Source organism: Giraffa tippelskirchi, chromosome 12 (genome assembly GCF_054371585.1).
Source record: "Giraffa tippelskirchi isolate mGirTip1 chromosome 12, T2T-mGirTip1v1.2.pri, whole genome shotgun sequence".
Taxonomy (NCBI): Eukaryota; Metazoa; Chordata; class Mammalia; order Artiodactyla; family Giraffidae; genus Giraffa; species Giraffa tippelskirchi.
In genome coordinates, this window is record NC_137286.1 from 83,982,720 (window position 1) to 84,007,989 (window position 25,270).

Genomic DNA, 25,270 nt, shown 5'->3' on the forward strand with positions numbered 1-25,270 from the left:
AAACAATCAGAACTGAAGAATACAATAATGGAAATGAAAAATACACTAGAGGAAACCAGCAACCTATTAGATCATTCAGAAGAAACGACCAGTGATATAGAAGATACGTTAGTGGAATTCACCCAATTGGAACAGCAAAAAGGAAAAAGAAACCAAAAAATGGAACTAGCTTAAGTGACCTCTTGGGCAACATCAAGTGTGCCAAGACTCACATTATTGGAGTCCCAGAGGGGAAGAGAGTGAAAAGGACAGAAAACCTATTTGAAGAAATAATGGCTGAAAAACTTTCCTAACCTGAGGCCTAGCACCACCTGGGAAGCCCCAACCTAAGGCCAACAGTTTTCCTTATTGATCTATCTACTGATGTAAAGGGGTGTTCAAGTCCCTGCTATTACTGTATTACTGTCAGGTTTCTCCCATTATGTCTGTTAATATTCAGGTGCTCCTATGTTGGGTATATAATGTATTTACTAGTGTTGCATTTTCCTGTTGGATTGATTCCTTTATCATTAGGTAATGCCTTCCTTTGTCTCTTGTTAAGTCTTTGTTTTAAAATCATTTTGTCCAGTATAAGTGTTGCTATCCCATATTTCTTTTCATTTATACTTGTGTGGAATAGCTTTTCCGTCTGCTCGCTTCCGGTCCGTGTGTGGTTTTAGATCTAAGTGAGTCTCTTGCAGACAGCGTATATATGGGTCTTGTTTTTTGTATGTGTTCAGCTACCCCGTGTCTTCTGATTGGAGCATTCAGTCCGTTGACATTTAAAGTGATGATTGGTAGGTGTGTGCTTCCTGCCATTCTGTTAACTGTTTGCGGTTATCTCGGTTATTCTCTCTTCCTTTCTTCTCTTGCTCTCTTCCCTGTGATTCCATGACTTTCTCTAGTATTGTGTTTATATTCCTTTCTTTTTATTATTTGTGTATTGTTTTCTCTAGCATCCTGCAGAAAAACCCTAACGAGCTTTTTGACCAACCCCATATTATCGGTTTTTGGTCTGTGGTCACTGCTTATATCACAGCCTTTGTATATTGAAATCTCTTTTAAGTTGATAGTTGCTTAAGTTTGAACATGTTCTAAAAGCACTACATTTTCCCTCCACTCAACATTTTATGTTTTTGATGTTATTTTACTTTGTGTATTCCTTAATTATTGTAGATATATATGATTTTACTGGTTTTGTCTTTTAACGTTCACGTCTCCTGCATTGGCAGGTGGGTTTTTTTTTAACACTAGCACCCCCTGGAAAGCACTCATACCTTTGATCTATTACCTTTACTACATTTTTGCTTTTATTGGCGAGATATTTTCTTTCATAATTTTCATATTTCTAGTTATAATTTTTCTTTTCTGTTTAAATTCCTTTAACATTTCTTGTAAGACTGGTTTAGTGGTGATGAACTGCAGCGTAGACAAGCTGTTGCTTGCTTGAGAAACTCTGTCTCTCAATTCTGATTTATGATTTTGCTGGGTAGGAATTCTTGGTCAACTTTCCTCCTTTCAGTGCTTTGACTATATCGTGCCACTCCCTTCTATAAGGTTTTTCCTGAAATGTCAACTGACAGTGTTATGGAGCTTCCATGTATGTAACTAGTTGTTTTTCTCTTGTTGCTTTTAAGATTCTCTCTTTAGTTTAACATTTTAGCATTTTAATTATAATGTGTCTTGGTGTGGGTCTCATTGGGTTCACTTTGTTTGAGTCTCTCTGTACTTCCTGGCCCTGGATACCTGTATCCTTCCCCAGGTTAGGAAAGTTTTCAGCCATGCAAATAGAAATGAAAAGAAGTACGGGATAACAATCTTGCCATTTGCAAAAACATGGATGAATATAGAAGGTATTATGCTAAGTGAAATAAATTAGACAGAGAAAGACAAATACCATCCAATTTCAGTTATATGTGGAATCTGTAAATTATATGTGGAATCTAAAAAACAAATGAACAAACAAACCCAAACGGAGAGACTTCTAGATACAGAGAACAAATGGGTGGCTGCCAGAGGGGAGGGATATGTGAGGTTGGGTAAAGTAGGTGAAGAGGATTAAGAGGTCCAGACTTTCAGTCATAAAAATAAATGTCATGTGAGTTTAATATACAGTAAAAGGAATATAGTTAATAATATTGTAATAATTTTATATGATGATAAATGGTTACTAGGCTTAGGGCAGTCGTTTGATGATGTATTTGATTGTCAAATTACTATGTTGTACTCTTGAAACTAACATAATAGTGTATGTCAACTATACTTAATTTAAAAATAGTAAGATTTATTGTTACTGCACCAGTAAGATAATTGGTAATTTTTATATTAAAAATATGTTTGTGATATCATAACTAGTAGAGCTATACACCAGGAGGTAAAAAATAAGTAAGCAAACAAACCTAATTCTTAGCTTATGTAGCTATGGAAATAATAACAAAATAAAATAGTCTTATTTTGAAAGTCATTATGTTCACAGTTAAACTCTGATCTGGCTCCATCCTGACCCTTCATATTTATTTCCAGACAACACTGACAATTTGATAGCCTGCAGCCCTGCCCCATATTTTCCATCTCCAGGATGATTTTCCCTCTCTATCTCCACTTGAAGAAATTTCCTGTTTTCTTTAAGATCCCTCTAAAATTCTTTATTCCAGTATACACAAGAGAAAGAATTTGTTTTTTGCTGGAGAAATTATCTATGACCTTCTGTAGTATTTTGCGTATCTCCTCTTCCACATTTAATAATCTACCTTACTTAAAACTAGTTGGATCTCTTTCAGTTCCCACACTAGATTATAAATTCTTTCTAGTGAGGGGACAAGTCTTATGGTGAGATTGGTTGGCTTGAGGTAGAGTTGCATTACACCCTGGAGATCTTGGGGAGTGGTGGAAACTTAAATTAGGTAAAGGATCCCTTTTTTCTGTAGCTCTAGAGGAGCGGTGTTATACCTGCCTCGCTGGAAGTTCACTGAAGGACTGTGAACAAGGATCAGCTGACTGAAAGCAGGAAGTATAGATGCATTGACTAGAATTTCCCAAACTCTCAGTTGTCCATTTTTGAAGATTTTAATTCTATGGAGTTTTTAACCACTGAAACTTTTTTGATTAAAATGCTTTTCAGCCTAAAAAAAAGTGTTTGAACCTGGCCCCCAAAAAAGAAAAGAATATAAATAAAACTTTTAAGAGTATATAAAGAAAGTCATCTTATATTTGCAGAGCATGTGTACCATCTCATTAGAACACATTTACAGATGAGGACAGTTCGGTAACTGGCCGTGATCTGAGCCAGGACTAGTTCTTCTCATTGTGGGGTGTGTGAATAGGTGTGCATGTCACACACTTAGTAGGTTCCCCATAAACGACGCTTCTGGAGAGCACAGAGCGTTTTGCAATGAAACTCTGTACCCGGGGGCTTCTCTAAAGCCCTATACAGTCTGAAATTTGTATGTTTATTGAACTTTATGGTTTTACTCACAAAGTACCGGTAACTTAAGTTTTTCATCATTTTTTATTTCTAATTCCTGACATAGCTTCATGGGTCATGACCTGATGGTAAAAAATATATATATATATTGAGGAGCACTGAGTTAGGTTTTCAAATAATATGTTTGTGTTCTTTTTCATTAACAGTCTCTGATATTTGATGAAGTTGACCTCTCAGATGCCAGTGTAGCTGAAGCAAGCACAAAAAATGCTAACAACAGCTTCACGGTATGGTTCTATTCTGCTAACTCCCTCCTCGAACGTTATAGAAAAACCTTTCCAGAGCTTATACTGAATGCCCTCCTCTGCTGCCAACTGTGTCATGCATGTTGGAGTTCTTACCAACACAATAAACTTGATTAGTACATTGTAGATTCTAATACCCAAAACCATTCATGATTGTTTGGCTCAATAAGCCAACCCATTAAATGTATATTAAAAATGTATATATATATATATTTTAGACTTTTAAATTTTAGTGCTTTAAATTTTTCACCCCCTTAAATATAATAGTTCAACTAATTCCACTGTTCATAAATATTCACCATGTTTGTTTTTTTACCTTCGGTCTTAAAAATAGTATTTTCTCTTTTTCTTCTACTGTTATTCCAGTTGCTAAAGTTCAGACCTTCATTTCTTCTCATTTAAGTAATTCATTTGGCAGCTATTTAGAGAAAAGCTCAGTTCCAGTTAATTTTTTTTTCCAATTTCAAATCACGTTGCTTCAAAGACCTCATAGGCTCAGGTTGCATCTGTAACTCCATTATAAAGTCCTATAAAATCCTGCCTCTGCATTCTAGTGTTGCTGATAATTGTTCGTCCTTATACGTTCCACCAGTCCAGCATTTCTTTCTGAGCCTAATGCTTTTTCTGTTCCCTCTGACTTAAATGATGCCTCCTGCATCTGTCGCTTTTGAAATTCTACCAATGCTTCAAAGCTTATATCAGATATCCCATTCTTTTTCTACTTCTTTGATTACAAAAATACGAATTCAATATGAATTGAGGATCCGCCATGTGCCAGGAACTAATAAACATAATAAACGAGATTCAGAGATGAAAATACATATATATATATACACCACTCCGCTGAAGATATGCACAGTATAATTGAGTGAAGTTCATCTGGGGTACTTTGCGGAGCTACATTTCCTTAGGTCCGCTCAGGTGCTCTTTCTGGGTCGCTGTCGCCATCCACACTCCCAGCTCCTCCTCCTGGAAGCCACCACTACAGACAGCAGTGCGCTGTGTTCCTGCCCTAGGCACGCAGGGCAGGGAGGACAGACAGATGCAGGGCAGTGCCATGATGGAGGTGAGCTCTGGTAGGTAGGGCTGGGGATGGAGAGGAAGCAAAAGAGTTCAGATTTAGTCTGATTGATTTATGGGCATGCGAGATAATTCAGGCTGCGGACATTCCTCCCCCTCTCCCCTCCCCAGAGACCACTGAGTTTGAGAAGAGAGAGGACAGCCAAGAATAGAATCCTGGGAAAAACTTACAACCTAAGGTTTGACCACTAAAGACTGAGAGGGAGCATTCTGAGTATAGAAGGAACCGCAGGAGGCAGTGATGTTATGAAAAGCCAGTGGAAGGGAGTTTTAAGGTGGAAGTTGTCACACATCAAATGCTGTAGAGAGGTCAAGTCCAAGAAGAAAGGAAGAGTGTCTGGTGAATGTGGAAACAGGGCAGGTCATCTGCTCACGCCGGTGTGAGCAGTTGCAGTGGAGGGTCGTGGGCACGAGGCACATGGAGACGCCAAATGGAAAGGCAGAGGGCATCAGCATGGATTCCTGATCCCGTAAGCCCGGCTGTTAAAAGAAGGAGCTGACACAGAGCGACAAGAGCTTTCAGGTTCGAAGAGGCAGTTCTGGTTTCGTTGTTGTTGTAGTAGTAGATCTTTTGCTTTGTTTTTTAAAACTGGGTTTTGAGCGTGTCTGTACCACCAGAGGACAGAAGTGTTAGATCAGAAGTTTGAAGCTGTAGGAGAGAGAGGGCGTAATTGATGGAGCATATTTGCTGAGTAAACGACAGGGGGTGGGACCCAGAACACAAGTTAAGAGGTTAGCCTTTAAAATGGATAGCTGGAACCTGCTATATAGGGAAACAGTGAGAGTGTTAGTCGCTCAGTCATGTCTCTCTGCGACCCCATAGACTGTAGCCCACCATGCTCCTCTGTCCGTGGAATTCTCCAGCAAGAATACTGCACCTGCTCTACAGCACAGAGTTCAGCCCGGTGTTATGGGTGGTGCTGGGGTTTGGGAGGAAGGGCCATGGAGCAGGGGATATATGTATGCATATAGCTGATTCACTTTGTTATGCAATGTTGTAGAGCAGTTTTACCCCAATTAAAAAAAAAAAAAAACGTAAGCCTTGAACAAGACACAGAAAGTTTCTGGAAGTAAGGGTGTGGTTAGGAAGTTCATATATTTCAAAACCAAACACTACTGTTTTCCCGGTGAAATTGAAGGTAAGGGTATATACTATGAGGAAGAGTTTAGGAGGGTTTGCAAGAGCTACTGTAGAAAATGAGAATTAAGACTGAACAGAAACTAGTAGAAGATTACTAGGTAGTAAAGGGTGTCTACAAAAGATTGGAGATTAAGTTTAGAAATGTTCTTAATTCCTAGGCCAACAGAGTTTTCTGTAAGATGGAGTAAAGAAAAACAGCTAAATTGGCCCAGCATTGATGACTTCTAGGGTACGTTGGAGGGCTTCCCAGGTGGCGCTAGTGGTAATGAACCCACCTGCCGATGCAGGAAGCATAATGAGACCTGGGTTCGATCCCTGGGTTGGGAAGATCCCCTGGAGGAGGGCATGGCAACCCACTCTAATATTCTTGCCTGGAGAATCCCATGGACAGAGGAGCCTAGCGGTCTTTAGTCCATGGGGTCACAGAGTCAGACATGACTGAGTGACTTAGCGCGCACGCAGGGCATATTAGAGAGAAAGATAAAGGGATTGTTGGATTTCAGGGATCATTAACTCATCCGTCTTCTCCCTCTGTGTTCTCAGTTTTTGAGAATAGAGTATAAGGAATAAGGGATGACTTTGTTGATGGCTGAACAGGATCCAATAACCAGTAAATACAGAGCTTCTGATAAGCTGTTGGAGGCTCAAGGGCAAAATGTTGCTTATTCTTCCTTCCTCTGAAGTGAAGGTGGGGTCAGGTAATTAACCTATCAGATGAACCACTTGTCTTCCCTGGGGACTGAACAAGAGTCTTCTCCCCTCTATGGAGACTCAAAGTGATGGTTGCAGATAAGCGTCTCTCCCTGACTGGGATCTAGAGTTTAATATGAAAGAAGGTTCCAAAATTTAAGATTTGAAAGATGGAGTAATTTCAGGTGAAGACAAGACCTAGGGTGTTGGACTACATAAAGGGACTTGGAAAGCCTGGATTTGGGAAAGGTTGTTCAAATTGTTTGTACAACTCTTTGTTGGACCTTCAACTGCATGCAATGTCTCCTGTTGTGCCTTTTCCTAGAATTTACTGTTTTTTGCCTTTTTTAGTTAATTACTTATGTTTTCATAACCTCCTTGAAAAGAGGGACTATGTCACATATTTTAAGGTCATAGTTCCTTATCCATAAATATTTGTTGATTTTAACAAATAAAATGAAAGTTTATTTGAGGTATGAGAAGGCTTTTTTGTTGAATTATTTTCAGGAAATTTCTTGACTCATCCAAATGTTGTTTCTCAAGTTTGTTGAACTAGAAATGCAGAGACTAAAATGTTGGGTGGATTGCTTAGAATTTTATAGCAAGTCAATTCAATAGAACTTTGCAGGGTATAAGATGGAATGAGACATGTTTTCAAGCAGTCATGGACAATCCTCCCTGTCTTTAAATATTTAAATATTCCACCTTCCTGGGCCACAGTGACTGCTGGCTGATGCTGTTGTTTTGACCAGTTTATGTCAGAGGTTAATGGTGTAGTTTGGTGAATCCAGCAAATGGTCAGATCCTGCTTCCCTTTGGTCACTCCTCCTTGCCTTGCAGTCCCTAAGGATGATATATCGACAAGGGACACACAGTAAATGGAAAATCTATAATTAGCAAGTGGAAAGTGGAAAAGCTGTGCTTCTCTCAAAAACCCAATTGTCAAACTCTCGTAAAATGGCTTCTAGAGGGAGTGTTCTAACTCATTCTGTGGTTATGAGCAGGCATCGAGGCTGGCTGGGGTTCAGCAGGGGGGTGCTGCCGGGAGTGGGAGGACACAGACCTCCCAAGGATGGTGTTAAGGGATCTGCAGGCATGCTTAAGACCCACCAGCCTGAGGACTGCTTTTAAATAGTCGTGTGCTTTCATCCCCGGAGTGAATAATTGTTTTGCTTTGGAGGTTGTTTAAATTGCCTCAGGTATTGTATTAGTTTTCTTTTGCTTCCTAACAAATTGCCACATATTTAGTGACTTAAAACAACGCTTATTTATTATTTTACAGTTTCTGTCAGTCTCATAAACTACCTGGATTCTTCTGCTCCAGGTCTCACGATGTTGAAATAGATAGATATGATAAATTAAATACACACACACACACACACACACGCGCGCGCGCGCGCTCTTTAGTTACCTTGCGTACTTAGTCATTCAGTTGTGTCCAACTCTCTGTGACCCCATGGACTGTAGCCCGCCAGGCTCCTCTGTCCATGGAATTTTCCAGGCAAGAATACGGGAGTGAGTTGCCATTTCCTCCTCCAGGAGATCTTCCTGACCAGGGATCAAACCCACATCTCTTGCAGCTCCTGCATTGGCAGGTGGATTCTTTACCACTAGTGACACCACTTTGCACTAATTTTTTTAAAAGATTTTTTTAAAATGTGAACCGTTTTTCAAGTCTTTATTGAGTTCATCACAGCATTGCTTCTTTTTTTGTGTTTTGTTTTTTTTGGCCTTGAGGCATGTGGGATCTTAGCTCTCCGACCAGGGATCGATCCCGCACACCCCGCATTGAAAGGCAGCGTCTCAACCACTGGACCACCAGGGAAGTCCCACATTGGCCTAATTCTGACCTGTGTTTGAATTTATGGTTTTACAAGTGTCTTCTGCATTAGGCAGCAGCAACAACAAAATCTACTAACACTAAACAGTTGTCAGTGATGTGATTGGGGAACAGAAAAGACCAGTTCCTGACAGCCTTATTGGCATTTTATGAGTCCTTAGGTTAACGTTCACAATTAATTTGCAGTTTAAGTTCTACCATGACATTTTCTCTGACTATGGAATCGATAAAACTTTCTTCATTTTTTGGTCTATTTTTAATCATTCATTTTCTTTATTTTATTGACATTTGCACAGTGTTCCGGAGTTTTATTTTCACTTTAACCTTTTTATCCTTAACACTTCTGTGCTGTATGTGATTGCACTCTTCTGATACTAGACTGGAGAGAACTCCTTTCCCTTTGGTCCCACTGGGGCCCCCAGGAAGGGATCGCAGGTCTCCTGGTATTTAACCCAGAGCTCTCTCCGTCTGGTTAGTCTTTGCCTTTGTTCTGTCTCTTCTCGCATCCACTTCTCTCTACGTCTCTTTCTCACTAATCATGGCATTTATAAACCCAGCTTCTATTGATTTACTGTTGAACCATAATTGCTTTACAATGTTGCATTAGTTTCTGCTATACAGCTAAGTGAATCAGCTGTAAGTATACATATACCAGGGCTTCCCCGGTGGCGCTAGTAGTGGTAAAGAACCCACCTGTCAATGCAGGAGACCTAAGAGACACAGGTTTGATCCCTGCGTGGGGAAGATCCCCCGGAAGAGGAAATGGCAACCCACTCCAGTATTCTTGCCTGGAGAATCACATGGACAGAGGAGCTTGGCAGGCTACAGTCCATGGGGTCGCAAAGAGTCGGACACGACTGAAGCGACTTAGCACATACATATATCCCCTAGGTATAAATATATCCCTTCCCTCTTGAGCCTCCCTCCTAAGCCCCCACCCCTTTAGGTCATCAAAGCACTGAGCTGAGTTTCTTGTGCTATACAGCAGCTTCCCACTAGCTATCTATTTCACGCATGGTAGTGAATATAAATCAACACTACTCTTCCAATTCTCCCTCCCTCCCTGTCCCCCTCTGTGTCCACACATCCATTCTCTACATCTGCAGCTCTTCCTGGAACTAGGTGATTTTTCCAGTTGCAGTGCTTAGACTCTGAAGTCCAACAGTCAGGGTTTGGGTCGGGGCTCGGCCATGTCTAGTTAGGTGACCTCGGACTAATTCGTTAACTGCTCTGAATCCTTAACTGCTCAGTGCCCTTACCTTTGAATGTGAAAAGTGAACGTGTTAGTCGCTCAGTCCTGTCTGACTCTTTTTGACCCCACTGACTGTAGGCTGCCAGGCTCCTCCGTCCATGGAATCCTCCAGGCAAGAATCTGGAGTGGGTAACCATTCCCTTCTCCAGGGGATCTTCCCAGCCCAGGGATCAAACTCTGGTCTCCAGCATTGCAGGCAGATTCTTTACTGTCTGAACCACCAGGGAAGTCCTACATGTTGGTAACTACTATTAATCATTCCCTTGAACTTAATTATCCCTTGATTCCCTTCTCAAGTGTCAGTATTGCCAACTTTTAAAAGTTTGGGAATTTTGAAAGAGAATGTGGACAAACTTTATCTTGAGAAAACATTCCATCCTGCCTGTCTCTCAGAGATGTTGTGAAGATTTATTTCCACATTTATCTCATATTATTAGGCAAAGGGACCATTTTGTAAAGAATGAAAATACAGTTGTTCCTTGTTGGTTAAATGTTCTTTGCTAAAGAAAAGCGTTTTAATGATTTGAAAGCCATCACAGTGGTGTGGTATACACCAGGCTTTCAAAGTGTACTGTTCAAATGACTGTTTTCTTTAAATTTTAATGAAGTTTAGGCTAAACCTTCAACAAAGGAGTCATCATTTTCAAAGAAATGATTGTATTGACGTTGGTGAAATTTCTTATGGAAGTTTGTAAAGAAAGTGTTTTTTTGTTTTTTTTTTAAAACAAGAAAGAGGTACAGAGGTAATTTACTTAACTACCCTTAGCATTTTTAGTGAGTGATCTCCAAATGTGTTTCAAATCCCACAGCTATTTCACTTCCATGCTGGCTCACTCAGTTGTATGGAAACAGATGCCATGTGGCAGCACTTGTTTTAGAACTAAATGAACACTGGAACAAAGAGTCCTTTTAGGTCTCGGTCACTTGACACGGTCATGTAAACATGATCAAAAGTTGATTAGCATTAGATTATGATTCTTCTGATGAGGTTTTTAAAAGGAGACATAAAAGCAAACCAATAGAGAGAATACTCATAACGGCACATAAATTGCTGAAAATTATGCTCTCATAGTATAGTCAAAATAAGCAGGCTGAGTTTTAATGGAAGGGAAGATGTTTTTAAGAACTTATTTCTTTCATGTTTACTTTCTGTTTATCCTGTTTTCCCCTTAGCTTCCTCTCTGTTAATGTAATTCACTTCATCTTTTCTCTTAAGAGAGATGTCACATCCTTTGAACCTAAGGAAGTGTCAGTTTACTTTTATCTATTAACAACACAATCTTTAGTTAGATGAAAATAGCAAAAAGTTATTTTCTTTTTGTTATTTTTGAACACCCATCACAAAACAGGTATTCAGATAAACAAGTTGATGTACAATCACTTAGAAAAGTAAGTTGCTTACTTTATTAGGTAATATTTAGTTTGCTACATGGGGCTTCCCTGGTGACTCAGATGGCAAAGAGTCTGCCTGCAATGAAGGAGACTCGGGTTCGATCCTGGAGTTGCGAAGATCCCCTGGAGAAGGGAAAGACTACCCACTCCTGTATTCTGGCCTGGAGAATTCCATGGACAGAGGGAGCCTGGCGGCTACAGTCCAAGGAGTCGCAAAGAGTCAGACACGACTGAGTGACTAACACTTTCACTTTTTTCAGTCTACTGTGTACCTCTTATAACTGTTTTATAAGATCACTGATCTCATCACTCATTCAGTTTTGTATTCCAGTCCTGTAATGTAGGTTCTCATATGCTTCCCATTTTACAGTGAGAAATCTGAGACAGAGAAGTCAGCATCTAACGTATCGGGGTTCTAAGGCCTTGATCTGTACTTCTTTTTTGACTGTGCTGCTCTTTGTTGCGTGTTCAGGCTTCTCTAATTGCGGTGGGCAGTCTTGGTTGCCCCTTGGCATGAGGGTCGCCCGACACACCCTTCTCCTCCCCAGCCTGGGAAGGTGGATTCTTACCCACTGAACCGCCAGGGAAGTCCCTTGATCTGTGCTCTTGATTCCCCGCTCTTCTGTCTCTCTCTCGTAGCGTTTTAAACGAGTATGATCCAGATAGTATTCCTGTCACTGTTTTTCACATGTTCAATTGTTTTTTCTTTTCCGAGTCAATCATAGAGTCTTAGTGTCACTAGATGTACTGTAGGTGCCTGTTGGTTGTACCGCAAATTTAGAGCACTACGTTTTATTGTGAGGGCTGCACTTTAAACAGAAAGGTTGATAACAAGGCGGGTAACTACTATTATAAAAAGCTAATATTTTTTTTAAAAAAAGGTCTGGGAATCATGGGATTGATTGACATTAAAGGGCACTTTTTATTTTAAAGAATTGGAAAAGTGTGAAATCTTTTAGTATTTGAGGGATTATTATGTATAAGAGGGCTCCCCAGGTGGCTCAGTGGTAAAGAATCTGTGTGCCAATGCAGGAGATGCGGGTTAGGTCCCTGGGTTGGGAGGATCCCCTGGAGTAGGAAAAATGGCAGCCCACTCCAGTATTTTTGCATGGGAAATCCCATGAACAGAGAAACCTGGTGGGCTACACAGTCCATAGGGTCACAAAGAGTTGGACAGAACTGAGCATCTGAGCACGCATTTATGTATAAGAAACAGTTGACAGGTTTGGTATACAGGACAAAGATCCTGTATTCATGGAGGGAGAATTTCAGCTCTACACAGGAGAGAACTTTCTATGTCATCTGATAGAACAGGCCTCTTGTGAGGTAATGGCTCTGCCCATTTTTAGAAATCTCTAGTCATTTGCTTCCGTGTGATCTGGAAGGGGCCTTCAAGAAGAGAGTTCTCAGAGCAGACTCAGGTTCAGAGAGCTGAAGTGACTTTCTCAAGGTTGGATGACCGATAGCTGTACACAGCTAGTATAGAATTCAGGGCCATCCAGGGCCCTCAACCCTCGGGGTTTGTTGGGAGTAAGCAGGGGGCAAGGGCTGTAGAGATGGCTGGACTTCATGCTGGACAGTTTGCATACTCTGTCTGAGCACACAGCAAGAGCTGAGGGACCTTCCTCAAGATTGCTGTTGAAGAGACTATTTCATGGTGTGTGTATGTGGGTAGGGGCTAAGGAGATGGTGGAGACTGAAATTTCCTTAGGCGCAAAGATTGTCTTCTTCCACCACTGAATCCCCAAGGCTAACGTGGGGCCAGACACAGAAGGGAAAGACAATAAATATTTGTCGAATGAATGAAGGAATGGGTCTTGTTGAAGGAGTGAGTGATATTTGTAGACTCTAGTTTTTAGAAAGGTGTTATTTCAAGTTTTAGCCTAGAGAGCACTATTTCTTAATTTCCCCCCATGGTGTTGGATTATAATATACCCATAAATATGTATATCCTTCTTTGACACCTATACATTATGACTCAGACTATTTTTATGCCAACAATAAGCCGTACAAACATGATTCTCGCCTATGTTGATCATTGCAGTATTTGCACATAATTACTAGATGCCTGAAAGTAATGTTGATGAAAATATTTTAATGTTTATGTTGATGAAAATATTTTCTTGTACTCTAAAGTGATACCGTGGGCTTCCCTTATAGCTCAGTTGGAAAAGAATCTGCTTGCAATGCAGGAGACCCAGGTTCGATTCCTGGGTCGGGAAAGAAGGAGAAAGAAATGGCAACCCACTCCAGTATTCTTGCCCGGAAAATCTCATGGACAGAAGAGCCTGGCGGCCTACAGTCCATGGAGTCTCACGAGTTGAATACGACCTAGCGACTAAACCACCACTACCACCAAAGTGATATCACATTAATGCAATTGGAGTGGCTGTTGTTTTGCTTTTAAAATTGATTTATATACAGTTTAGGTTAGACTTTATATTATGATTCTGATGATTTATACATTTTTTGAAATTTTTATTTGTCTTTCTCTGAAAGACACCAGGCTTTTAGAAATGAAATAGTATTGTTTCTGTGGGTATATTATGTTTCTCTTTACGTTGAGTGATATACATCTTTTCCAAGAGTATAACACAAGTACTTTTCAATATTTTCCTGAGCTCCCTTAAGCCACAGTCCTAGGAGGTAAGAAAACGTTGGTCCTTTTGTAGCTAGACTAACAGTTTTGGAAATGTGGTGTGGGTGGGAGAACTGTACCTTTGTCTCCACCTTCATTAGTATCTGAAGTACCTTCCATGAACCTGTCAGATAGATTAACTGAGGTCTCCACCTTCACTGGATTTCTCAGGTGGCTCAGAGGTTAAAGTGTCTGCCTATAATGCGGGAGACCCATGTTCGATCCCTGGATCGGGAAGATCCCCTGGAGAAGGAAATGGCAACCCACTCCAGTATTCTTGCCTGGAGAATCCCATGGACAGAGGAACCTGGTAGGCTACAGTCCATGGGGTCACAAAGAGTTGGACACGACTGAGCAACTTCACTTTCGCTTTCACTTTCCACCTTCACTAGTAGCCTTCCATACATCTTTTTTTTTAATTAATTAATTAATTTTAATTGGAGGCTAGTTACTTTGCAATATCGTAGTGGTTTTTGCCATACATTGACATGAATCAGCCATGGGTGTACATGTGTTCCCCATCTTGAAATCCCCCCTCCCACCTCCCCATACATCTTTTAAAGGGACTTTCTGAATTAAACCATTGAGCATGTCCTTGAGGATCCTGGCAGCCCAGGAGCTCTGGGAACCTGGGCTTGGTTGCATAATCAGACCGTGGGTGTCCAGATCACTTTCATGAGAGAACCTGTTGTTGTGTGGATAGACACCACTAAAAGGCTGGGCAGGTTCTCGCATCACTGAGAGAACTGTGTCCCTGGAGATCCGGGCAGGGTACCGTGTTCAGTTGCTGTGCCCGGCATTACCACCTGCCCCTTGCCCAGTGCTGACCCAAGACTCAGGAGGAACATGGTGCTCGGGATCAGTAACCTGCAACCTGCACCGCAGGCCACACGCCCCCTGATTCTCCATTTTCAGAACTGCCCTTAGACATTCATTCATTCATTTAGCAAATAGTTACCCAAAGCTTAGGGGCTTCCCTGGTAGCTGAGATGGTAAAGAATCTGCCTGCAGTGCAGGAGAGTTGAGTTTGATCCCCGGGTCAGGAAGATCCCCTAGAGAAATGAATGGCTACCAACTCCAGTCTCCATGCCTGGAGAGTTCCACAGACAGAGGAGCCTGGCAGGCTACAGTCCATGGGGCTGCAAAGAGTCAGACACGACTGAGTAACTGACTCTGTCAAAAAAGCTTACTGTATATATCAGACACTGCTAGATTCTGGGTATATATAGTGGCGAGTAAAAGGAACTGGCCACTGATACTATATTTTGAAAAAGTTTAAAAGCCTCCAGGAACAGGTCCCCATCTTTGAAGTACGTGGCATTGGAATAGGATTCTTGAGATACGAAAAACAATGAATTGCCTCCCAGCTAGGTCCAGAAACTATGCCATCACAAGAGCTCAAGTGATAGCTCAAACTCTTAAACCTTGAGGGCCAGACCATTCAGGATTCCCTAGACAAAAATCCTCTGGCACTGCTTCTTCTGCTTTTCTTTGCAAACGTGCATCCTGTACCAGTATTTCTGTGACCACAATATGGTGACCATGTAGAACTGCTTATTCCTGCCCCTAAATGCCAGTGTTTCATGAAGCCTCTTCCCTGGGAAGACTTAGCCTCAGGGACCATGGGGATGGCCCGTGGAAGACGTCCATCCGAATGGAAGGCCTGGCCTGGATCCTGGACGGTTGGTCTTCACGGTGCTCCTGCCGCACTGAAGCTGCCAGTGAATGGCCGCAGTGCGACACAGCCTCCCATCCTTGGGCTTGTTGTAAATCTGCATTTCAGTGATACATTCCACATACTAGGTCTTTCCCAGGTTCCAGCTAGCTGGTGCTGAGCTTATGCTCTCTCTCTCACTGTGATCCTGGAAGCAGCAGCTGTAGCTGCACGGAATTGAATTTCTAGATCACATCTTCTCTCTTGAGAGATGCTGCATGAAGACTGGCAAGGGTTGCCCAAGGTCTGAAAGAGCAGCCCCAGGCCCACTGGCCTTCCAGCTCCACAGAGGCTTCGAAGGTGCACAGACCACTCAGGAGATGCATTCACACCGCCAGCCTGGCCACTCCACCGAGGCCCTTTTTAGAGAAGGGCTATGGGGTTTATTTGGATGTCAGTGGACTTGACGTGGCTGAGGGCTCTTTAGTTCCATGCTCATTTCAATTAGCCCTGACTTCTGATCTCCCATTTGTGGTGCAGAATGGAGCCTCGAACTCTGTGAGAGACCAGATCCTGTCTCACAGAGGTACTGAAATAGAGGCCTAATGTGGGAAAATAAATTACCAGCAATAAAAATGTTAAAAAAGAAAGACCCAAACCATCATCAGTGATCTGGATCAAGCTTGCTCCTTGGGAAGAAAAGCTATGACAAACCTAGACAGCATATTAAAAAGCAGAGACATCACTTTGCCGACAAAGGTCCCTCTAGTCAAAGCTATGATTTCTCCGATAGTCATGTACAGATGTGAGAGCTGAGCCATAAAGAAGGCTGAGTGCCAAAGAGTTGATGCTTTCGAATTGTGGTGTTAGAGTTCCTTGGACAGTGAGGAGATCCAACCAGTCATTCGTAAAGGAAATCAATCCTGAATATTCACTGGAAGGACTGATGCCGAAGCTGAAGCTCTAGTACTTTGGCCACCTGTTGCGAAGAGCTGACTCACTGGAAAAGACCCTGATGCTGGGGAAGAGTGAAGGCAGGAGGAGAAGGGGACGTCAGAGGATGAGATGGTTGGATGGCATCACTGACTCGATGGACATGAGTTTGAACAAGCTCCGGGAAATGGTGAAGGACAGGGAAGCCTGGCGTGCTGCAGTCGATGGGGTCTCAAAGAGTTGGACATGACTTAGGGATTGAACGATGACAACAGCTAAAGATACCCTGTTATCCTGTGGTCTTCTGACCGAAGCAGCAGAATTGTGAAGGGTCCAGTGTCGTGGGCGTTCTGTCCTTGCCAGGCAGAGTCTTTCTAAGGAGTTTGATGTTCCACAACTCCCAGGAAGTCAGAATCTTTGGCACCCTTTTAAGAAATTAGGAATAGTTAAAAGCCATGGTGCTCAAACATTCCAGAAAATTCTAGATGTTTGCCATCCTGTGCCTTATGAGTGATCCAAGCCTCCTGCAGCCTTAGATCACTCTGGCAGAGCCCAAGTGATGTGCACACATAAAGGGGTGCTTTGCCCATGACTCCTCGCCTTGTTGATGACTCTGGAATCTGGCCTTGCATTCAGCCTGAAATGCTCTAAAAATTAAACATATCATTATGCTTTTCAGATTTTGGCTGCATTAGACAATTTAAAATATTGACTGCTTATTTTTTTTTAATATTAAACTAATATTAAGTTTACCTTGAACATTAATGAAATATTAAAACTTCCAGGTGGCTCTAGTGGTAAAGAACTCACCTGCCAATGCAGGAGATGTAAGAGACACAGATTTGATCCCTGAGTCTGGAAGATGCCCTGAAGAAGGAAATGGCTCCAGTATTCTTGCCTGGAGAGTCCCATGGACAGAGAAGCCTGATATGGGCTACAGCCCATAGGATTGCAAAGAGTCAGACATGACTGGGTAACTGAGCACACACAGGAAAGCCTATTTATTATTCTACAAGTTTTAAAAATTTAAGCTGTTTATAATATCGGTAAGAAATAAATGATTATTGGTCTGTCCAGTAACCACAATAAGGAGTCATGAGCACACAGCAGGTACTTTTTAGTTCATAGCTTGCTTCATTATCTCATTTAACCCAGGAAGTGGTTCTTCCCGTCAGTGCATGAAGAGGTGAAGTTCAGAGAACTGAATTTTGTAAATTTCTGTAGTTAATGGGTAGAATAATTAATATTTCAAGTCTGTGATTTTTCCATGAGGATGAATAGCATATTACAATTTTATGAGTGCAAGAGCAGTAATCAGCATTTTAAATGGATTTAGTTCAATGCAGACATTCTTAGTGACTCTTCATCACCTTACAAGTGGAGAGAAGGATATGTAGACCAGTGTGCCAGCTGGCGACGATTAGAGTGCTTGCCCATTGTCAGTTTTTGTGTAGTCATTAGGTTAAATATTTTTAATGGAAGAAAGAGGATTTCACAATTTTGATTGCCCTCCGCCTTGTGACAGGTCTCCAGTAACAATTTGATTTCCAACAAAAACATTGTTGAAAAAGACATTTTTCAGTTCAGTCGTTTATGCCTTAAATATTCTGTGGTCTCAGGACCCAGTGCTTTTAAACTTTGCATGCAGGCAAAGATGGGTTTATACTTATGGAAGACAAATTACAGTCTAGTCAGCAACACATCAGAAGAAAGACTTTCCTATGGACAACGGGCAGATGGAGTGCTAGGTGGTCAGAGATTTTTTTCCTGTTTGGTTTTGCTTATTGTCACAGAGAAGACTTGGTGAGAGCAGATCTGAAGGCTTGTGGATGGTCCTGGCACTTAGGCTGTGTTTGCTGATCGAGATTTATGAAGGATCAGACAGCTGTATAGTATAGTTTCAGAAGTTTCTTGTAAGCTGCCCCCACTGTGGAATTCAAGGCAGAAGATGGTCTTTAAATCTTAGAGAGAAGCAGATAATCATCAAGAAGCTGTTAAACAGAGCTGGCATCTTAGAGTGGAAGGTGTAGCCATTAGATAACTTAGCCCTTGACATCAAAGCTTGATTAGACCTCCTTCCAGCAAGAGTGAGTGATACCTTCCAGTGACCCAGACCCTGGACATGACCTAATGATGCTGTCTGTCTGGATCAGTTGGTAGGCTGTCTAGTCTCTGCGATTGGGATGCTTTTGGACATTTCACTAATGCTTTGTGATAATCTGCATGTGTATGTGCATGCTAAGTGGCTTCAGTCACATCCGAATCTTTGCAGTCCTAATGGACTAAAGCCTGCCAGGATCCTCTGCCCATGGGATTCTCCAAGCAAGAATACTGGAATGGGTTGCCATTTCCTTCTCCAGGGGGTCTTCCTGAGCCAGGGATCGAACCCGTGTCTCTTATATCTCCTGCATTGCCAGGCACCACCTCGGAAGCCCTTGTAATAATGTAGCACAACCCTGTTTAGCATGAGTGCCTGACAGTGGGTAGTTAATAGGGTAGTAAGCAGAAGTCATATAGACCTGCTGCTAATATTTCAAGTGGAAAGAGGCACAGTACAGCATGTGTTGTCTGTACGTATGTTCTATGTAGCTCATGTTTATGAGGATTGAGTATTTGGCCTCTGTGGTCTGGCTTCTGCACAAACCTTGGCCACTTTCTCTCTCAGAATCCCAACATTGATTTTTCATAGTTGCTCAACAGTAGTGTTAGAACTTCCCTGTTTGTTAACCTCCTAAAGTGAGAAAGGCTGTCTGGACAAAGCGGCAAATCCTTCTCCCTTTGCAGACCTTTACAAGAATCCAGGCTGTTTTGTTTCATTTTTGTACAGATGAGGCATTGTTCCTATGACCTCTTTTCTAGGTTTCAGTGGAAGCATGCCCACCAGCAAGGATTGACGTGGCTACTCAAAATGATTACTGAAAAGCTTCTAAGAAATGTTGACCCCAGGTTTAACACTATATGATCAAGATACGTACTTCCTGGGCTAGATTGTAAAGAATATTTTTTCAGGCTTTTAGATTCATCAGTGCCTTTACTGCTCACGGCATCTAGAATTAGCAGAGGCAGTGAAATGTACTGTGTATGTGTGCAAAGACATATGTACAAGGATATTTATTGCACACTGAAATAAGGAAAGATGGGAAACAACGCAAATGTGCAAATTGGAGGCTGGTTGAAATGAATGATGAAATTTGTCACACAGTAGAATGTTATACAATAATGAAAAAGAATGATTCCATGAGCTCTGTCTATAACAGTATACATCAGGGTATCCTTGGCGGTCCAGTGGTTGGGACTCTGCCCTACCAATGCAGGGGACACAGGTTCAATTCCTAGTCACAGAACGGGGATCCCACATGCCACATGGCACAGTCAAAAAAAAGAAAAAATTAAAAGATACACACCAAACTCTTAAGTTTTATTCAGTGGGAAAAGCCAGCTGTGGAAGAGCATGTGTGTATAAAATGCCACTCTGCGTATGCATGCACATGCATGCATTTAAACCTCAAAAGACCGCATATTTGTTGTATATTCAGAGAAGGTCTCTGAAGAGGTACACGGAAGCTTACAAATATTTCCATCAGGAAGGAAACTTACAAATTACTTATTCAAAAAATTTTAGATGCCCTATGGGAGCCCTTTCTGATAGCTTCCTACCAGATGCATTTGACGAGAGTGGTGGGTTTAGTGTGTACGTGCTCAGTCACTCGGCTGTGTCTGACTCTGGGACCCCATGGACTGTAACCCGCTAGGCCCCTCTGTCCATGGGATTTCCCAGGCAAGAATCCTGGAGAGGGTGGCCATCCCCTTCTCCAGAGGATCTTCCCAACCCAGGGATCAAACCCGAGTCTCTCGCCTCTCCTGATTTGGCAGGAGTGTTCTTTACCATTGTGCCAGATGGGTTTAGTAGGAAGCCCAAGTTGGACACTGCTAGAGTGTCAGGGAAACCATGATAGGGTGCATATCAGACTGTCTGTAAGAGGAGGGAAGGAAGGGATGGATGAGAGATGATGTGGGAAAGACCAGAGAACAATGGCCAAAGGGAGGGGAGAGGGAGAGGAGGAAATGAAGTTAGAATTGTTGAATTTGGGAGGATTGGTATATAAATGATGCCTTTATTGAAGGATAGAAAATAAGAAAACAGGCAGGTTTGTGGGGAGTGAAAAGGAGACAGTATGAATTGGACATTGTGAATTTGAAATAATGGTAAGGTATCCTGGTGATCCTTAGGAGGCTATTGAGAGAGATGCTTTAAAAAACTTAAAATAACATGAAGTACTTTTTGGGGCTATCATTTTCATGGCTCTTTTTCTAGCATATTCAGATATCTTCTCTATTCCTTACGTATGATTGTGGTGTAATGGAAATTTTAGATTTTGAAACGTTTCAGTTTTATGATGACCAGTGCAAATAAGATAATTACTTTGTTTTGATAGTTTCCATTGCCTGTGTGTTCTGTACAAAGCAATTTATGGTTACAAACCAAAACAGCGTGTGCCCAGGGAATGAGGCTAATGCATTGTTCCAATCCCTAGTACAGTCTAAAAATATTAAATTAAGGGTAAAACTTTTAATGTGTCCATTAACTAATACTCACTGCTAATTTTCAGTGGAAGTGTATGTGACGGCCTACATAAATAATTTCTGAAATCACTGTGATCCTTGCTATTACCATTAATACTGAACAAACAAACAAAAAACCTTTCCGTTTCCTATGGACGGTGTCATACTTCAAGTACGGTGCTGTATATGATTGTCTTTGTTGTTGTCGTTCAGTTGCTCTGTTGTGTCCGACTCTTTGCAACCCCGTGGACTGCAGCGCGCCAGGCTCCCCTGTCCTTCACTGTCTCCAGGAGTTTGCTCAGATTCATGTACGTTGAGTTGGTGGACATAAATCTTATCTGTCTAACCATCTCATCCTCTGCTACCTCCTTCTCCTTTTACCTTCAATCTTTCCCAGCATCAGGGTCTTTTCCAGTGAGTTGGTTCTTTGAATCAGGTGGCCAAAGTATTGGAGCTTCAGCTTCAACATCAGTCTTTCCAGTGAATATTCAGGGTTGATTTCCTTTAGGATTTCCTTATTCTTGTCACTGTTTTTTTCTCCAAAGATATCTGGTTTGCAGAGATCTGTCTATATTAGTAAATGAAGTTATTATTATTATTATTATTTTACCAGCACCTTTCCGTGCTCATCTTTAAAGAATGTACAAATATATACAGGATTGAGATATAACTGAAATATCCCTGATTATTTTTTAAGGGGAGAAAAAGGTAGCAGTGTGTACAGCCTTTTCTGTCTATTCTTCCAGGATAACACCAGTAAATTGTTTGATGTTCCTTCATTCTCTAGGAGATGGCTAGGAAAGCAGACCGAATTTAGTTTCTTATCCTACATGTGCATTGTGACCTTGGGCAGGTCACAAACCTCTTTGGGTCTTAGGTTCCTCAAGTGTAAAATGGTTTGCTCCTTTTTGAGCTCTGTGGATGAAATTTGACACAATATGATATGTGACGTGATATGATCTGTGCTGGGCTTTCCAGGCGGCACAGTGGGGAAGAATCTGCTTGCTGGTGCAGGAGATGAGGGCTCGACCCCTGGGTGGGGAAGACCCCCTGGAGGAGGAAATGGTAACCCACTCCAGTATTCTTGCCTGGAGAATCCCAAGGACAGAGGAGCTTGGTGGGCTACAGTTCATGGGGTCACAAAGAGTTAGACACGACTGAGCACACACACACACGGTATATGCTGTATGAAATGATATGTGATATGATATATTTTAGTACACATGTGTCCTGGCCTGTTACAATTACTCCGTAAATGGTAAGTTTGGATTTTAAACTGATTTTCATTCCAAATGTGAAAGCTGGAGTCATCTAGACTGCTCTCCCATTATCGCTCTTGACGGCCGGTCACCGCGTCCCATTAATTCTGCCCCTAGAAAGCTGTTAAACCCTCTGTCATTTCTGCCGTCTGCTCTGGACTACTCCTCTCCACAGCAGCCCCACCGCCATCTTGAGCTCAGACCCTGTCTCGTCTTACCTACAGTTTCAGGAGAGTCTTCTTCCCTGTCTCCTGACCACCCGGCTGACCCGCTGCATCGCTGCCAGAGTTCTCTCTCTGAAATAAAGGGTTTGCCCCCTTCCTTGCTTACAGCCCTTTTGTAGCACCCTGTCACTCTGGGGATCAGAGCCAGACTCCTGAGCAAGGCTGAAAGCTTTTCGTCACTACCTTTGGCTTCTCTTTGTTCTTCCACCTGTGGTTGGCCTATCACACTACTCACAACACTGGTTCTTACCTTGACCTTTCTTCATCTGGGTGGTTTGTGTGTCCCTTTATTGGCAATAACCCTCCCTCCCCATAGAAATAGACTCAAAATCTTAACTTGAAAAACAAAGAGCACTTAATGGGACAATTGGGGAAATTTTGGCCATTGACTGATTATAAAATGATAGTAAGGAATTATTAAATTTTCTTTTAGGTGTGAAAAAAAATCTTATTTTCATCCTTAAATGCTTGAATATTGGCTCCCTGATGCATCGGTCTTGGTTAGCTGCCAAAGTTTCACTGCACCTTGGGTGCTGAGGGCATAGATAAGGGTCCAGATCTTGAAGGATCTTGCAAGTCAGGTCACATGGTCTAGAAGATGGCAGGAACTGACTGTACTGAAATCATGGTTACTTATCTGTGTTCCTCATTGTTCTGTGAGCTCCTTGAGAATGGAGTATTTCATTTCTTTGTCTCCAGGGCTGCAATATTGCTTGGCATGAAATAGGCACTCTTTATATTTTCTAGTGACTGAGTGAGTAATTTGATGGATGGATTCAAATAAAGAGGGTAAGTTTTTAAACGATCACAATAGATAGCCTTTAGCACTTTCCTCATAATGTTATAGCTCATCTAACCCGTTACCTTTGCCCATTGCTTAAGACATTAATACTCTCTGTGCTACACTTGCTTTCGATTTTTTTTTTATTATTTATTTATTTATGGTGTGTGTGTGTGTGTGTTTGACTTTTAGACTACACTTGTACAACAGACATGAAGTGGGTGAAGTCAGGAAACTGCCAAATGTTATTCTCTGAGTGGAGAAAACTGCTATAAAGGTGGAGAGTGAAAGTGGAGACCTTAGATAAGGTTATCAGGGAAGTTCAATTCAGTTCAGTTCACTCAATAGCTCAGTCATGTCTGACTCTTTGTGACCCCATGGACTGCAGCACGCCATGCCTCCCTGTCCATCACCAGCTCCTGGAGTTTACTCAAACTCATGTCCATCGAGTCGGTGATGCCATCCAACCATCTCATCTTCTGTCGTCCCCTTCTCCTTCTGCCTTCAGTCTTTCCCAGCATCAGGGTCTTTTCAAATGAGTCCATTCTTCACATTAGGTGGCCAGAGAATTGGAGTTTCAGCTTCAGCATCAGTCCTTCCAGTGAATATTCAGGACTGATTTCCTTTAGGATTGACTGGTTGGATCTCCTTGCAGTCCAAGGGACTCTCAAGAGTCTTCTCCAACACCACGGTTCAAAAGCATCAATCCTTTGGTGCTCAGCTTTCTTTATAGTCCAACGCTCACATCCATACATGACTACTGGAAAGACCATAGCTTTGACTAGACAGACCTTTGTTGGCAAAGTAATGTTTCTGCTTTTTAATATGCTATCTAGGTTTGTCATAGCTTTCCTTCCAAGGAGCAAGCATCTTTTAATTTCATGGCTGCAGTCACCATCTGCAGTGATTTTGGAGCCCAAGAAAATAAACTCTGTCACTGTTTCCATTGTTTCCCCATCTATTTGCCATGAAGCTATGGGACCGGATGCCATGATCTTAGTTTTTTGAATGTTGAGTCTTAAGCCAGCTTTTTCACACTCCTCTTTCACTTTCATCAAGAGGCTCTTTAGTTCTTTTTCACTTTCTGCCATAAGGGTGGTGTCATTTGCATATCTGAGGTTATTGATATTTCTCCTGGCAATCTTGATTCCAGCTTGTGCTTCCTCCAGCCTGGCATTTCACATGATGTACTCTGCATATAAGTTAAAGAAGCAGGGTGACAATATACAGCCTTGACGTACTCCTTTCCCAATTTGGAACCAGTCTGCTGTTCCATGTCCAGTTCTGACTGTTGCTTCTTGACCTGCATACAGATTTCTCAGGTGGCAGGTTAGGTGGTCTGTTGTGATCCACATAGTCAAAGGCTTTGGTGTAGTCAATAAAGCAGAAGTAGATGTTTTTCTGGGACTCTTTTGCTTTTTCGATGATCCAACTGCTGCTGCTGCTGCTGCTGCTGCTGCTAAGTCGCTTCAGTCGTGTCCGACTCTGTGCGACCCCATAGACGGCAGCCCACCAGGCTCCGCCATCCCTGGGATTCTCCAGGCAAGAATACTGGAGTGGGTTGCCATTTCCTTCTCCAGTGCATGAAAGGGAAAAATGAAAGTGAAGTCGCTCAGTCGTGTCCAACTCTCAGTGACCCCATGGACTGTAGCCTACCAGGCTTCTCCATCCATGGGATTTTCCAGGCAAGAGTACTGGAGTGGGGTGCCATTGCCTTCTCCGCGATGATCCAATGGATGTTGGCAATTTGATCTCTGGTTCCTCTGCCTTTTCTAAATCCAGCTTGAGTATCTGGAAGTTCACGGTTCACGTACTGTTGAAGTCTGGCTTGGAGAATTTTGAGCATTACTTTGCTAGTGTGTGAGATGAATGCAATTGTGCAGTAGTTTGAACATTCTTTGGCATTGGAATGAAAACTGACCTTTTCCAGTCCTCTGGCCGCTGCTGAGTCTTTCAAATTTGCTGGCATATTGAGTTCAGCACTTTCACAGCATGATCTTTTAGGATTTGAAATAGCTCAACTGGAATTCCATCACCTCCACTAGCTTTGTTCATAGTGATGCTTCCTAAGGCCCACTTGACTTCTTATTCCAGGATATCTGGCTCTAAACCCAG

At 42.0% G+C, this 25,270-nt stretch overlaps 1 protein-coding gene across 28 annotated transcripts in view; it reads left to right on the forward strand.

Annotated features, from left to right (window-relative positions):
* DGKH (diacylglycerol kinase eta) overlaps nt 1–25,270 on the forward strand; it is a 204,254-nt gene that overhangs the window by 93,131 nt on the left and 85,853 nt on the right. For 13 of the 28 annotated variants that reach the window (XR_014071425.1, XM_081550833.1, XM_081550818.1 and 10 more), the window contains exon 1: nt 12,461–12,553. Coding sequence is in view for 10 of the 28 variants with exons in the window: in XM_081550817.1 (XP_081406943.1) it covers nt 3,610–3,690 (81 nt within the window). In the remaining 18 variants the exon portion in view is untranslated. Of the gene's footprint in view, nt 1–3,609; nt 3,691–12,460; nt 12,554–13,263; nt 13,305–25,270 lie in introns of those variants that run through there. The other 15 variants (XR_014071424.1, XM_081550817.1, XM_081550814.1 and 12 more) reach the window with 2 other exon arrangements.